Here is a 17,058-nt window from a genome sequence, read left to right as displayed (position 1 = left end):
CAGCTGTGTGTCGCAGTAAAGAAGCAGTGAGTTGAAAAGGCCACTCGTGTCTGATTCAGTTTTTTGGCTAATTTGGAAAGGCGGTGTCTGAGATCAGCGGGATGTCACCGGACAAATGCGTGGGAAACGGTGACAGAAACCATCCTGGGATGGGCGCAGCGATGGGGAAATGAGTGCTGAAGACTCGGCTGTGATCTGAGGGTTTGACTCGGTCACTGTGGCGGTTTGAAACAGGGAAAGTTTAGTTTTGTTCACTAAACTTCAAAGCAGCTTTTAAAAATGCCTCCAGCCTTTTTTAACTTTGTATTCTCATCTGACCACGTAGTCTTATAGAAAAAGAGTGGCTTTGCATGTTGTAGCCCATTAACTAAAAAAACGGTGCATAACACCACGCACCATTTTCCAAAGCATACCGTTCGTTTGGAGATTGATTTGCTTCCTTCAGGGTGTCTGTCGGATTCAGTTCATTTCAGTAACACTTCGAAATTCAGCTTCTAAAACTTTTTAAGACTCAAATTCATCTTTTGATTTAACTACCAAACTAAAACCTCTTTAATGGGAAAAAGAACCAAATTCAAACAAGCCTTCTCAAATCTATAATCGCTCACTTTCATCCTGAGGTCAACTTTATAAACTTTTTGGAATTCATCTTTTTCTGATATCCAGAGCAAATTTAACAGCTATTTTGTTTTTTAGATATTTTGTTTAAGTAATATTACACTCGAGGGTGCTTCAACATCGTTTGAGAACTTCAGGAAATAAACCGGGATAGTTATTTATTCAGTTCAGTGGCGGTAAACTGGGGATGGTTGTGTGTAGACTATTTGTAAATAAGTTTGGGAATTTGTTGTCTTAATAGATAAAAGAAAGAAATTATTGAAATTACGATACAATACACTTTTGGAAATTTGTCTTGGACTCAAAAAAATGTAAATTATTTAAAGAAAAAGTGAGAAAGGAGTAGGGATACATACATTTTTTGGTTCGTAAAAAAGTAATTTATTCATTCATTCAGCCTCATGTTTACTCCTCTTTGTTGGTTTGTTGGAAGTCTGAGTGAACGTGATGTTCTTTTAGTTCATTTTTCTCTTGTTCTGGACCACATGAACCGGACTGCAAGTGTAACAACAGCCTAAAGCGTTTTACTTCAGACGAAAGTGTCCTGAAAATGACGTCGGTCTGTTGAGAGACGAACACGTGTGTTTAAATGTGTGTTAAAGGTGGAGCTGTCCGCGGTGCTGAAGCTGCTGCTGAAGCTGCTGCTGAAGCTGCTGCTGAAGCTGTGAGTTCACCTGCTGATAAATCTGAGGGGTTGTTTTTGATTTGTTTGTCATCAGCAAAGCTCTTATTTCTTAAAAACCATGAACACACACTGCAGTTTATTTTATACACCTTCCTGCAGACACAAATACTAACTGGAGCACCAAATTAAGATTAATCCGCCGCTGAAAATAGTTCCCAACAGATGCATTGTTTCCTCCTGTTTGTTTGATTTAAAAAGAAAAAAAACTGCAGAGAACAGTTGTTCTTTTCTGGGACTTAAAAAAAAAAGATCTCCACAGCCACACACTGTCCACCTGCCTCCCAAAATCTGAACTGTTGTATATTTTTTCTATATTTTGTGTTTTTATTCTTTCTTTTGAAATTTGTTCTCCTGTTTCATGTTTGTGTCTTTCAGTATTTTGTATTCTTTATTTCTTTATTCCTTATTCTGTATTTCATGTAAAGGTTTTTTGCATACCTAGAAAAGCGGTATGTTTTATATATATTTTAAATTATTATTTTTTATTTTGTGTGTGTTTTTTTTAAGATTTATGTCTTTAGTTGGAACCAAAGGGCTTTGAGCAGAGCGCCACAGACAGGAAGTCAGACAGTACTGAGATGCACATCGCAGGTTTTAGTCTTTTAATGGCATTTGTTGACAACAACAAAAATAGTGACCTGTTTTTGCTGCACAGTTTCATTCATAGCAACCTTGTCCTCCTCCGCTGCACACTTTCACCATTCAGCTTTATTTCCTTTCATTCCTCGACGTGCATCTTTTTATCAGGTTTTCAAATGGAGCCAACAATAGTTAGCTGGAAAAATCAGAGCGAGGACTTTTCCAGGATGCAGATAATGTCGAGGTGGAAGTGCATACGTGATAACGTGGAACCCTCAACGTCACAGTAAACAGTCGGTTTCCCACGGCAACCAATCACAGAGAGGGCGCCGTCCTCCCGATCGCAGAGTTTCAGTCTGACAGATCGAGCACGTGTTTGTGTCTACAACCGAGCTGCAGTAATGAGCTGTATTGTCCTTGTTGTCAGTGTGTGTGTGTGTGTGTGTGTGTGTGTATGTGTGTGTGTGTGTGTGTGTGTGTGTGTGCTGGAGTGAGTGGGAAGAGGCCACAGCAGCAGTAATGAGCTGTATTGTTAGTTATGTTGTTATCAGACATGTCATTAGAGAGAAGCGGGCTGTAAAATGAGACACACTCACACACAGCTGTGACAGTATTAAGGACACTTACAGTGACCTCACACACCATGTCTCTGCTCTATTTTCAGTGTTTCTGTCCTGATTTGTGTCCCCCCTCCACCCTCGCTGTCTTTCTTGGTCTCCATTTCTCTCCGGCTATTTTTTCCACAGCCTATATGCTTTTGTGTACATCATTTTTCTCTAGGATTTTCTGCAGATATTGGAATAAGACAATGAAACTTGGATTAAAATAAAGCATCTGCTCTACTTTAGAAAAATGAAGGCAATTTTTGCATGAGATTATTATGTAGATCAAGCAAGAATATTTTTTTTCTAAAATTAAGTTGATTAATACATTGATTTTTTTTTTTTTTACATTTTAACCAAAAGAAAAATTTGACAAAAGTGCTCAAATTTTTATGTGAATATAGTATCATTATTTCAGTGGTATAAAATAGTCTCGAAATGACAATAATATTATTTAATGTCATTATTTCTAAGACAATATATCATCCGAGAAGAGGAAGTTAGCGTGACAGGCCTATTTGTTTGTCTATTGATTTAGTTTTTATTTTTATTTTATTCTACTTTTTTTTACACTTTAACCACTTTTGCGCTGTTGTTCTCTGTTGCAAGATTTTGTCAGTTCAGCACACACGAGCAAACACATGACCACAGATTTAAAATATTAATGACCACATCTGGTCTCTAAAAGTCACGGTGCAGTTACTCTTCAGTTCGTATGTGTGTGTGTGTGTGTGTGTGTGTGTGTGTGTGTGTGTGTGTGTGTGTGTGTGTGACATTGACAGCTGTGATCTACCGTTCCTTCCTCGTCATTGTAATTGGCTGAGTCAGCTCTTTGTTCTCTGTGGCGTCCACTGACCGGAGCTGCCACGTCTCCGTCTGCGTCTTTTCATCCTCATAAAGACAAATCTTGACTGAAAGCTCCAGCGCACCTTCTGTCTCTCGTGGACAGGTGTGTAGGAGAAACTGTCCACTGACCACAGCAGAGACAGATGTGCGTTGTCTTCTTCCCTTAACTGAAAATGTTTAGCAACAGTTTTCCAGCCGGCGGACATTTGTCAGGTTTAACGGACCAAATCGGTTCAGCCTGTGAGAACAAATACGTTTCACAAGGACAGATCCATAAATAAAATCCTCTGAGGTCACGAGGTCACGTTTCCAACATTTTTAGAGCCATTTCATTCAGTCAATTGATTGATGAGAACAGCATTAACAACCTTAGCAATGCCAAAAGCAAAATTAAAAAAAAACAAAAAGTCTAATGTAATTTTTCTACTTTTGGATATAATTTTGCAATTTTAACTCAGATTACTTAACAAACAGAAAGCGTCAAACAGTTTCTTCTATTAAAACCTATTGAATTAGCTGCTCGGCTTATTACACAGATTCAGTTTGGGCTGAAACATTTTCCTGAAATAAACCAAAGTATCATCAGCGTATGTGTTTACACCAACAACAGCGTATTTCTGTTCTTAATTTACGTTGATTACAACTTTGTTCTTATTTTAAGGTTCATGGTTCATTTATTGTCATTCAGTACATTCAGGTGAGGTCCAGCAGCAAACAAAAGAGAAACAAAATACTGAATAATCTACTAAATAAAATAATTTAAAAAAACAGAATGAATAAAAAAAAATGAAACAATTAAAAACATGAAGATAAATAAAATGAAAAAAAAAGAATAAATGAAGAAAAAAAACAAAAACAACAAGAAAATAAATATAAAAAACAAGAATTTTCACAGCTTTGTTCATTATTTTTAGCAGTAAGTTAATTTCTGAGCTGTGAGACCACGGTGACATCACTTAAAATGGACGGAGAAGCTTCAGCAGTCAGCCAGGTGTGAATCAGTTCAACCATCTAAACCATTTCACAGCTCCAGTGGACGCAGCTCTCTGTGCTCCGGCTGCCTGACGTTGTACACTTGCAGACTTTAGTTTTTTTAGTTTATTGATATAACATTAGCATACAGTACGCATAACGTAGCACACGCAACACGAGCTGAGATGTTATCAAAACTGTGAACGCACTAACACTAGTGCCGTATTCATAATTCGTTCTCATTACTTTATTGGCCATTTGCTGCACACTCACAGGTGTCCGTCTGTAATGTTGGTTAAAGTCTGCTAACAAACACAAACAGTGCGTGCTGCATATTTAACGTTACATTATGACATCACCACGTCTGGTTACATCATTGAAAGGAGCGTTGATAGATTTCAGTTTGTTAAATTAATTATTAACTGACATCTGAATTTGATTTTTTGATTGTCTTTATCCATATTAGGTGATGTGGATTGGGATAAATACGCCCAAATCAACCCAGCCTCCGGAAAATAATAAAATAAAAACTAAATATAACAATATTTCAAATTTGGTTTGAGGCTAATATCTGGTCATTTTTTTTGCTTTTTAATATGCATGTAAGAGCCTAAATTACGTATTAAGAAAGTTTTTGGTTGTTTGGGTTCCCAGAAGCCTTACGAAATTATTTTATAAGACTTGGTAGCTGAGCGGCCGGTTTTCCAGCCAACGAGCCGTTACGCACACAGAACAGAAACCGTATCAGTGATGAAATGTGCACACACATTTCATCATACGTAGTCCTCTTTAATCATCCAAACTTCCTCAAACACAGCCACGGATGTGGAGGGCCGTCCGCAGTTTTAGATTCGGAGGGTTTAAAATTGAAAATATTACAAAATATTTGTAAATGACTGCAGCTGTGGTGAACATTAAAGCCTCATTAAGCTGAGATGCAGTTAAAGACTTTTTGGGAAATGTTGCTTCAGCATTTTGTTGAAAGAACTCAAACATCATTTCTGTAAACATGGCCACCTGCTTCTTCTTCTTCTGCATGTTTTGTCTTTCTTTTTTGTCTCCACTCTCACCATCTCTACTTTTTTCTTTCCTCGGATTCTTGCTCTGCCCTGAAGACTGTTGTCTGCTCTCGTGTTGTAATTTCCTCGTCTGATATCGGCGCCGACTCGCTCTAATCTCCTCTCCTCTTCTTCTAACCACTTCTTGCCCTGATCACTTACTCTTTTGTTTTTCTCCCGCCGGTGTGGTCTCTGGTCTCATCCAGGCACGGCCACGTGTGTCTGATGGATCACCGTCCTCACGGCACTACCGGCCAAACCACACACACACACATGCACACACACACACAAACACACACAGACACACACTTACACACAAATCAGGCATTTCCTTTGCTTTGTTGCAGGGTTTGTGTGTGTGTGAGAGAGAGAGGTAGAATGAGGTGATAGATCATTCAGGAATGCAGGATGACAACCATTCACCGCTCCTTAGGTTGGTCATTTTATAAATGTATTTTTTCTTGTAGCTGCCACAGTTACATGTGTACTGGTATGCCGATTTGTGGTACTAGCTGAAGGTAGAAGAAGAAGGTAGAAGGTAGATTTATTAGTATTTTTTTAAACATAGTGTAAGAAATGAAATTAAAGTTTGTCCTTGATCCTGCTACATCTTTGGAGTTGAAGGATAAGTTGATTAAAATCAGCAGCTACTATAAAAAATTACATCTGGTATTTTGTTGCTGCTGATCATACAATTCCTGCAGTGCATTATTGCATCAGAGTCTTGTGTCCTGTCGGCTCTGAACAAGGTCCACCCATCCAGTGCAACAACTTGATCCGGGATGTTAGGGGTTAACCGTGTCTCTGTGAAGATGTGTGCAGAGCAGTCTCTGATTCGTTGCTGAATGAGCCTCAATTACATCTCATCTCCCTCTCTTCCGCGCTTTCGGTTTTGTTTCTCCCCTCTGGTCTGACTGTGTGTCGTGACCGTATGCCGTTGGTGGGGATCCTCTTGTGGTCTCCTGCATTCGGTCCAAACCCCACACAACTTTTCCTGATTTTGATCAGTGCTTCTCTATCGTAGAAAAGTCGTGCTTCAGCAGAAGGGGCCGTGGAGTTTAAAAATTGGAAAATATAGAAAAAAAAGTAGCAAGGATTTAAGGGGCTACAGGTTGCTGCCACTACATGCGGTGCCGTCATCATAGTACAGTATTACTACAGTTGCAGTATAGTACGTTTTTGTATTTGTGGTACTAATACAGTAGCATAAACGCACTTTTATATATTTCTTATTGTCAACAAATCCCATGAAAGGACCCAAAACAACAATATGATGGTCAGTCAATACTTTCTAACTTGCTGTCTCTATATTTTGAGTAGCGAATGATTTCATCATTTTTTGGGATAATTTTTCACAGCCAGAAGAAGGAGTGGACTTAACTCACCCTGAACTTAATGGGAACCTGTTCAACACTTGTTGATAGATTTCACTCTGGTGGTGGTCCAACCAACCAGAGGACATCGCCCTCCCTCGGGCCAGAAAAATGTTTTTTGTGACACTCGTCCAAGACTCAGCAGCTGCTACTGATCCCAGAGGACTTTCGCCAGAGTCACAAAGCGGCAAGCTGCAAGTTTGAAAAGGTCAAACTGCAGCATCAGAAAACAGAAGACTCTGTTCTCGTTCATGTGGCTGGCGAACGTACCCCCCTCTACTTCTGCTGCTGCTTTTATGCAGCCGGCTGGACAGCAAAGCCACCATGAGGTTCCCGCTGAGGTGAACGGAGGAGACAACCCCCCTGATCCGTGAGGGTCTTAGATTGCGGCTCTTAGCTGGTTCACAGATGACTATTTTTGTTCTGCCCGCTCGTGAACAAACATCTTTCCAAGTAACCGTCTGAAACCTGACATCATTTTTTGTGCTGCGTTCAGATGCCTTTCACAAGCTTTTGACCCTTTGAAACTGAGCAAAATTGTGGAAAATTAGAAAATTATCGAAAAACAATTGAATAATATCCAACACACCATATTTATTTAATTATGATACTTTTATGTTTACAATTATGTTCTAGAAAAAAAATGATAAAATATATAAAACATAAAATACATTTCTAACATTGTTATGACATTTGCTTGTTTGTTTTTGTGTTTTAACTTCTTTTTTGCAAATTTTTAGATAATTTTCTTCTAAAATTACCACAAAGAGACACAAAATTACCCAAATAAGGCATATTCATCTAAAGAGACACAAAATTACCCAAATAAGGCATATTCATCTAAAGAGACACAAAATTAACTGACCTAAAAAGACATAAAATTACCTCAATAAGAGACAAAATTGACTCAAAGAAACACAAAATTACCACAATAAGGCACAAAATTAACTCAAAAAGATATAAAGTTGACTCAAAGAGACCCAATCCAAAGACCAATGTGCTCTTGTTTCAAAGGGTTAAGCAGGTTAAATGTGTGTTTTCTAATCGGACACATTTATCTAATCTGGTTTATTAGGTCTCTTTAACTGGCATAAAATCCGATTGTTGGCTCTGGATAGCGTTTGGTTGGCCATGTTTTGCATCGTATGTTTGGTCTGTACACATTCGTCCTCCCTCTGAACCGACAGGCTTCACTTCTGCTCGTTTCTTCTTGGCGAGTCAACGAGCTGAACGGCCGTTCAGAGCATGAGTAAGCAAAGTATTGGTGCGGTGAGTCAGCCATTGAGGAGAGGAATGCCCTTCTTTAATTAACTTTAACAGCCGGCCGTAATGGAAAGGCACCCACACGGGCCAAGACTGCAGCAAAGCACAAAGAAACGGAGAGAGAGGAGTGACGAGATGTGTAATGAGAGGAGGAGGAGGAGGAGCGGCAGAAAGGAGGAGGAATACAAAAACACAAGACTAAAGCGAATATATAAAAGCAAGTTCAAAGTCTGACTAATATTTCATATCTTCTTAAACGTCTTTTTTTTAATTCTAATAATTAGAAAAAGATGAATGAGGAAACAATAATTAAAACACTAATAAGCTAGCGGCAGTTATGTATTCTCCAGGGAAAGACACACAGCGGTCAAACAGCACAATACACTTTTTATCACTCTTACATTACCATGGCGACGATGCATTGCGCTTCGTGACACTTCAGCAGTGACAAGGAGTCGTCATCTGTTCGGGTTAGCAGCAAAACATTAAACAGATGCATTTTAGTGTTTTTGTTTTGAAATCCCATCTCTCAAATAATGTAGAATACCACAAAAGGCTGCAATTAATCCTTTGATACTGAGAAAATTAGCTGTAACATTAAAACGAGCAATTCAACAAGAAAAGAACCAAAAATTAACAAAGAAATTACTAAATAATTAACATTATTTTAAATCTGTTATCATAAAAATTCCAAATATCTACACATACTCTAGACATTTAAAAAATTATGAGGAAAAAAAAATCCTAACTCAACAATTATTTTGAATTTTTGGAACATTTCTCACCAAGCTCCTAAATGCTTTTTTTTCTCATGTTTTTGAAAGATATCACATCAGGAAAAGTTGTGAATAGAAAATATGCCTAAAAGAAATGCATCAATTTTGAAAAAACTCCCACTTATTGCAAAAACAACACTCATATGAGGTGGTTTTTTGGGCGATTAGAAAAAGGCATATTTTGCAAAACTGCAATGGAAACACTTTTTAGTCTTTTCTAGGTCACATGATGCTATGACTATGAGCTTGTCAGTAGGAACTGGCTCCCTCATGATGCAGCAGGAGCTACAAGAGCTGTTGTTGCATCACATAACTCTTCAGTAGTTAAGCAGATCATCAGGAAGATTTGAATCCACAATTCCTCTGTGAAATCGTGGACTATCAGCTCCCAGAAATCCCTCATACGTGGTCGCTCACACGTATGAGGGGCTCGCCTTTCCATTATAGCTCCATAACACGTCTTGATAAGTGAATTTTTGGCAGCAGTTTGAAATCTGCCTTACCATGCACAGACAGCTGATGTCACGCCCCCTGAGGTTGTGAGTTTAAGCCTCATGTGATGCAGAATGTTCATTCTAATGCAGAAACAATGGAAACGCAGTCATCCCCCAACTGTGTTTTATCGATATTTCGAAAATATCACTCAAGTTTTGCACAAATCTGTAATGGAAACAGGCTTGCTGACACAGATGTTGCTCCAGCATGAATAAAACACAATTTTTATTCTTTCAGTGACTTATTTTTGCAACATTTTTGTGCACAACCATGTGGGCTGTGAGCCTTTTTCATTATTCACACATAGAAAATGCAACAGCAAACAGGTCCATCCGCATACCACCAGGAAACGAATGTGACAGGTAAAATAAACTTTGGCAGATTTTTAACAGCCCCTGTCTGTCACAAAGATGGATTATAATTAATTATAGCACAACCTCTGCTGACATGTTAATACATTTCCTGTGACTGAGCTGTTTTCTGATTGGCTGTGCTGCCTGCCAGGCTTTAGGACCTGCACACCCAAAACTGCAGCTGAGAACAGAAAGTAAAAACTGCAGCCGAATGAAAGTGAGGTCCAAGATTTCTCTCAGTTCGGATTCAAAGCAGCCATCGTGGATTTATGTCACTTCTCCAACCAGCAGGCTGCAGCCTCCCTTTATGTTTCACTGTTTAACAGAGCACAGAGCGAGTCCTAACTCCTGTGACCATATAAAACAATATTTATAATTCCATGAATATTAAAGCAGCTTTATATTCTTCACGGAGAGAGTGAAGTGGAACCAGCGTCTTCCTTTGAAAGCTACGAGCAGAGGACTGACTCGTCAGCCGAGTCGTGTCTTCTGCAGCCAGGACAGATGACAGAGAGGCGGTGTGTCATTCAGATGATAGCCACGTCCCTGCAGAGGCATGTTATTCAGCTGATAGCCATGTCCCGCTTGATTATAGAGTGAGGAGGGGGAGGAGGAGACGCAGCTGTATTTTCTCCTCCGCTGCTTCGTCTGAAAACATCTCGCTTTAAAGAGTAAAAAGCTTCAGACAGCTGATTTATTTTACCTGCTGAGGAAATTTCATCTCAAAACAATCTTGTTCATTTTGCTTTACTATTGTTGGTTGTGTTGCCTTGTCAGTAGCCCTGCATTAACAATTTCATTACTGACAAATCTGCAAGTTATGCTCCCAGGTAATTGATAATTATGATAAGATGAGCTTTATTGTCCTGCTGGAAATTTATCTTGAGCAAACGTGCAGAGCGCAGCTGCAAAATATACATCACAATATGCAAATGGACACAGATAAAAGGAATGATAGATTAACAATTAAAATCAGAAAAAATTCACATACCCTATGAAAAACCAAGATTGCTCTTCAAATAAATGAAGGAGATGGACCTACATACAAGAGAGTGAATAACTGTGAACTCTGCTGTAAACGTTATCAGCGGTGGTTCATGTCTGGTTCGGCTAACGTTAGATTCTCTTTGAACAGTTCCAGAAGGATCCTGCGTCCAAAGATTTTCATTTCTTTTTTTGCTGTCCCGTTCTGCCTCGTTCTACTCTCTTGTTATGATGTTGTAATTTGAATGTTTTTAATGATGAGGCCAAACACAGAATGGAAAAACTAAAAGTCGTATTTATATTTAAATGTGCAACAAGTTGAGACAGAAGATCCAGACCTGGTGTGCAAATGTCTTCAGTCTTATCCTGAGAAAAGACTGCCGTCTCCTGCAGCTCGCTCCGTGGAAAGCAAAAGGTCGTTGATGATTATCTATTATTTTTATTATTTTTTCAATAAAATTAACACAAGCTAAGAGCTGCATCTGTATTTAAAAAAATAGTAGTAAACACTATGCTGACCACAGATTCTGGGCTGGAGTTTTATTTTTTATATATTTTTTTTCTTTTTATGCTTGTTCACTCTTTCTCTCTGCCATTTAATTTATGTGTTTGGAGTAATAAACAGAGACAGAGATTGCACCTGGAAAAAAAAAAAAGGTTTCTGATTTGATAACAGGCGTGCAAACGGCTGTCTTCCTGTGTGCGTACTAATGGCTGTAGGGAGCCATTATGTTCAGCAATTAGAGGTAAAAACACATCAGAAATGAAAAGCTTCAGGAGTATCTGGACTGAATGTTCTCTGCTGGAAATGATCGACATAAAAACGGTCAGCGACATTAAGTGTTTGAGTCGTACAACAGAAACATAATATTCTGCTTCACTGTTTTGCAGATGATGTACAGATTTATAGAGAAGATTCTCTGCAGCCTTTGCTTAACTGTTTACATGCTGCCAAAATGAATTTAAACTTTCTTCATCTAAATGGAAATGTGACAGAAATTGTTATGACTGGATGACCTGACAGATTGATGTCTGCTGTTTTTTTGTGTTTTTTTGGCTCTTTAGCATCCTGTGGTTAATCCTGTTGGGGGAAAATCTCGGTGTGATTTTCGACTGCTCTCTGAAATTTGATAAATAAACTAGTTCAGTTGTCAAAACTAGACTTTTGACCAAAGTAAAGGCTTATAATACATTTATCAGAATTTAGGACATTTCCAGGATTTTGGGATGTTTATAGGATTTTAGGACATTTGTTGGATTTTAGAACGTTTTTACAATTTCAGGACATTACCATAGGATTTAAGGACATTTTTAGGATTTAAGGAGATTTTTAGGATTTAAGGACATTTTTTAGGATATTTCTAGGATGACAGGATGTTTTCTAGAATTTTAGAAATTTCTATGATTTTTGGACGTTTATAGGATTATAGGACATTAGGAAATTAGAAATCAAACCATTGTGCTCAGGTTTCAAAGAGTTTATGAAAAGAAGCACAAAAACTGATATCAGCTCAGATGTCAGAGGGTTAAGTGACTTTATTGCCCTAATGAATACAGTCTTACTAAAATGAATCCCAACGGTTTTATTCTTCGTGTTTTCCACAAGACAAACATGATTAAAGGTCACAGTCAATCTGCATGTTTCTGCCTGCAGGCAGGAGGCTCACATTAGTGGTGAATGATGAAAGCACGAGGACGAATTACTCTAACTATGGGATGTCTGTCACCATGGAGCGAATCACAGACACAGTTTGTTCTTTGATTTTGTGGCCACTCCTGAAAAAAGAGAGAAATACAGGGAAAAAGGAGGGAGGAAGACAGATCCTCGTCTTCAGAGTAGAGCCCAGCGGCCGGTCAGCCGTCTCTGAGACCTCTGCTTTAATGGACAGATTGTCCCCACCTGAAGCTCTGGTGCTGCTGCTATGGTTACCTGCAGTGTGATTTCGCCGCGGCTCGTCTCTGACTGTGTGTGCTGTGTTGTGTTGCAGGTGGTGGACTGTTCCTGGGATGAGACGGTGAAGATCTACACACCCGCCTGTCTGTCCGCTGAAACACACAGTACAGCACCGTAAAACACACACACACACTCACAGGTACTACAACACTGAGGACTTGCTGTTGAGTGTCATGAGTCGTCTGGAGGATTACCTTTCCCCTAAATGTTCTTCTGAAGATGAAGTTATTTCTCACAGCGGCTTTGCTTTTTTACACGGAAACAAACAGTTATCATGCCTCTCCAGTGTGTGATTATAGACAGCATGCAGCTTTAGCCTCTGGAAGTCCCCAAATAGAGTCCCCACAATGTCATAAATACACACACACACACACACACACACACACACACACACACACACACGTGTTTAGTCCCACCAAGATGCACCTTCATATAATTTGCAGGCTGCAAAGATTCAAAATGTATCTGAGGCTGGATGAACACGTAGCGTTGATGTTTCTGTGAATGAATCATGTAAATCAGCGAGTGTGATCCATAATATCCGTGTTATTATCCGCTCCGTCTTTATCTCTCTGATATTTCCGTTAACTGGAGAGGGAAAAAAGTCAATTGTGACTAATTGAACCCCTGAAATGTCATCAGTGTAGATATGGTGTCGATGATTTTCTGTATGTGCCTACAATAAAAATGTAAATATCACATGAAGATGCTGATATCATCAAGAGAATCGCTCCGACTGCCTCGTCCAGCTCCGAGTCTAAAGCTCGATATTCCATCATTAAATCGACGATACAAAATACAGCAGGGGCTCTCAGCTGAGGGGCACTCCTGCAAAATGACAGGAGGCCAGGGGCCAATCACAGCGGCTCCGTACATGTTTCTTGGATTTTAGGATGTTTCTAAGGTTTCAAGACATTTCTGAGATTTTAGGGTGTTTTTTGGATGTTGGGGGAATTTAGGACATATCTTGATTTTAGGATGTTTCGAGTATTCTAAAACATTTCTAATATTCAGGACATTTATAGGATTTTAGGACATTGTCTAGGATTTTTTGTTTCTATTTCTAACATTTCAAGACTTTTCTAGGATTTTAGTATGTTTCATGGATTTTAGGAAATTTGGGGCATATCTTGGTTTTAGGGTGTTTCTAGGATTTCAGAACATTTTCTAAAATTTGGGATGTTTCTGGGATTTCAGGAAATTTGTAAGATTATAGATGTTTCTAGTAATTCATGATACTTCTATGATTTTGGGACGTTTCCAGGATTGTAGGACATATCCGGGTTTGAGGATGTTTCTAGGACTTTACATTTCTATGATTTTAAGATGTTTCTAGGTTTTCAGGACAATTCGATGATTTTAGGACATTGGGGAAATGCTAAACTTTTTTTTTAAAACAAGCTCTATTTTGATGCAGTTTTATACTCTGGCACCTTTTAAAGGTACAAAAACTGTTCTTTTTTGTGAATAAGAAAAAGGTTGAGATGAGTAAAACTGCCCTGCAGCCTCAAAATGACCCAAACATGATGAGCTGTAGGTGTCTCTGTTATTTGATGACGACGATGACGATGGTGATGACGATGACGACGATGACGATGACGATGACGATGACGATGATGATGATGGTGATGGTGATGGTGATGACGATGACGACGACGACGATGATGATGACGATGACGATGACGATGACGGTGATGACGATGACGACGACGACGACGACGATGACGATGATGATGATGGTGATGATGATGACGACGATGACGATGACGATGACGATGACGGTGATGGTGATGACGATGACAACGACGATGATGATGATGACGATGACGATGACGATGATGATGATGATGATGGTGATGACGATGACGACGACGACGACGACGATGATGATGATGATGATGATGATGATGATGATGATGATGATGATGGTGATGATGATGGCGGTGCGTGTCGTACGGAGCTCCCCCGCTCATCCTTGCTGCAGCCAATCGCAGCTCTGGTGGTGATGATGCGTGAAGGGTTCCTCTCTGTCCTGCAGCCGCTCTCTCTGCAGGGAAAACCCGTCCTCGCTTCCACTGGGGACAAAAACACTGTGGAGTCAGATTCTCCACGCCGCTCCTCCTCCTCCTCCTCCTCCTGCTCTCGTTTCTGGCCTCACATCTCTTTTTTTCCTCGTTTTATGTCCCACTCCTCTTCTTTCTGTCACGATCTCCAGTCGTCGACTTCATGTCCTCTTATCTGTCTTCACCGTCCCTCCTGTCCTGGCTTTTACCTCTTTTCTTTACCATTTTCTCTCCATTGTTTTTTGCTCTCTTTACATTTTTTCCACTATTCTTTCCTCTTCATCTTGACCTCCAAGTCTTTTTTTTTGTCTCTCATCATCCCTTCAGTCCTCATTTCCTTTCTATTCTTGACCTTTCCTGTCCTTTCTTTTTCCATTTCATGTTCTTTCCCTTCCCTTCATTCTCTTACCCCCTTCTTTTCATTTCCTTTTCCTTCTCTTTTGTTTCTTTTCTTCTCTCCCGCCCTCTTTATATCCGTCCTCTCCTCCCTGTTTTTCCTTCCCCTCTTCCTTCGCTCTCACACAGACTTTAAATGACTGCAGAAAGCGTTTAGCAGTTGATTTTTTAATATAATTTCTGGTCACAGAGAACCTGTGTTCACTGCTGCGGTCTGTCAGAGATCCTTAAATGAGACGACGAGCCCTTCAGTCTGCCTCTCTGCAGGGTTAAATCCTGATTTTCTCTCTGTGGGATTCATGGCATTAAAAGGATTTCTGTTTAGTCTTTAGAGAAATGAATTCAGTCTCTGAAATGTGCATCTCGATGTCTTGTGCAGATTACATTTCTCTTGCGCTGGAGGATTATGTGGCGTCTATGTGCGTATTTTTATCACATGAAATTGTTTGAAGGAAAAGTTGTTTATTGGAGGAGGTTTGTTGTTGAGAATTCTTCTTTTAGTCTCGTTCGTCTAACAAAGTCGTCTCTGTTTTAGTTTGCAGGAAGCATGTCATTTACATTTTTGATACAATGTTTATTTCCGGGCCATGAAAGTGCATCGCATTCTTGTAATTATGCCGTCTTTATTAATTATGGAAAGAAAAAACTGATTCATTCATAATTACAAGATGGTTTTATAGCTAAAAGAAAATTGGTGAATGCACTGCACTCCTAAACAGGAAACCATGCTGCTGCTGCAAAACTACATGTGAAAATGTTTTCTGGGGGGCAAAAATTGGGGTGGAACTACAAAGAAAAGAAAAAAATTCAACTCAACTCAAACACAAGACAGCTTCAGTCACCACAAAATATGTATTGTCTATATTTTGTTAAAATGTATAGATTTAAAAATAAAATATTTTCACAAAGACTCGCCCAAAAATAATAACAATGACAAAATTTCCAAAAATAAGTGTATAAAGTGTAAGTGTAAAGATATTCTAAAAAAGACTCAAATTTCCAAAAAAATAAAAATAAAAAAATAAAACTACTGCTACTAAAAGAAATTAACAAAATTGAAAAAGCTAAAAGTGGATCAAACTTATGATTTAAAAATAAAACAATTTTGAAAAATGCTAAAATTACCTAAAAATGAAAATAAAAAACACCAGACAAAATTAATAAAAGAAAATAGGTAAAAGTGGATAAAATATATGACTTTCATTTTTTTTTTTTTACAAAAAGATTTGCATTTCCAATAAATAAAAACACCAGGAAAAAAAAAACAAAATAAAAAAGGAAAGTTGGAAGAAAATAAAAAGGTTTAAAAATAAAATATTTTCAAAAAGACTGAAATTGCCAAAATAAATAAAAAATAAATTAAAAAATAAATCAAAATAAAAACACCAGACAATATAAACAAAATAAAAACAAACTAAAGCGTATAAATCCATCTGCACATTCAGCAGGTAAACCAACAGAAACATGTTCAAAAATGTCCTTTTTAAATTTCACATTTACAGAAATTTGACTTACTGGCTGCTTTGTATACAAGTCATCTCATTCATCCACCCTGATTGTTTGCCGCATATTAATTTGGAAATCCATATGAGAATGGATGCAGGTCTGTTCCATTCTGTGTTTTAAGTGAAATTACTCGGCCTAATCTACATTAGCTATAGTTTGTGGAATAATGGGTGCACGCAGAGTCCCGCTCGTAATCCTCAGCCCGGTCTTAATCTCCTCACGTTTGAAAGCGTCTTCGTCGTCCTCTGTCTCCGCGTGTTAATTGGAAGCTAATGGTCTGTGCTGGATAAGGGCGGATCTTCCTCCCTTGTGGCCTGGAAGCTGATTTTCTGATGAAATATTTCAATTAAAATATTGTCCAAGCCATTTCCACGCCTGTTATGAGCGATGCTGATGTCTCTGTTTCTGATAAGCAGGAAGAGGAGGAGGAAAAAAAAAGAAAAGACGGCAAACATCCAAACATTTTTATCCTCAGAGAGAAAAGCTGCAGGTGCTTTTAATTGCAGCATAAAATGATCTTTAAGAAAACAGCCCA

At 38.7% G+C, this 17,058-nt stretch overlaps 1 protein-coding gene across 1 annotated transcript in view; it reads left to right on the top strand.

The window, feature by feature from the left end:
• Positions 1–13,257, top strand: part of pex7 (peroxisomal biogenesis factor 7) — a 51,715-nt gene extending 38,458 nt beyond the window's left edge. Inside the window, 1 exon segment of the mRNA XM_042503563.1 lies at positions 12,593–13,257. Coding sequence (XP_042359497.1) covers positions 12,593–12,676 — 84 coding nt within the window. The 3' untranslated portion in view covers positions 12,677–13,257.
• The last annotated feature ends 3,801 nt before the right edge of the window (positions 13,258–17,058 follow it).

This window comes from Plectropomus leopardus, chromosome 16 (assembly GCF_008729295.1).
Source record: "Plectropomus leopardus isolate mb chromosome 16, YSFRI_Pleo_2.0, whole genome shotgun sequence".
In the NCBI taxonomy this organism is placed as follows: domain Eukaryota; kingdom Metazoa; phylum Chordata; class Actinopteri; order Perciformes; family Serranidae; genus Plectropomus; species Plectropomus leopardus.
The sequence above is the reverse complement of the archived record's forward strand: the minus strand, read 5'-3'. Positions and strand labels throughout refer to the sequence as shown.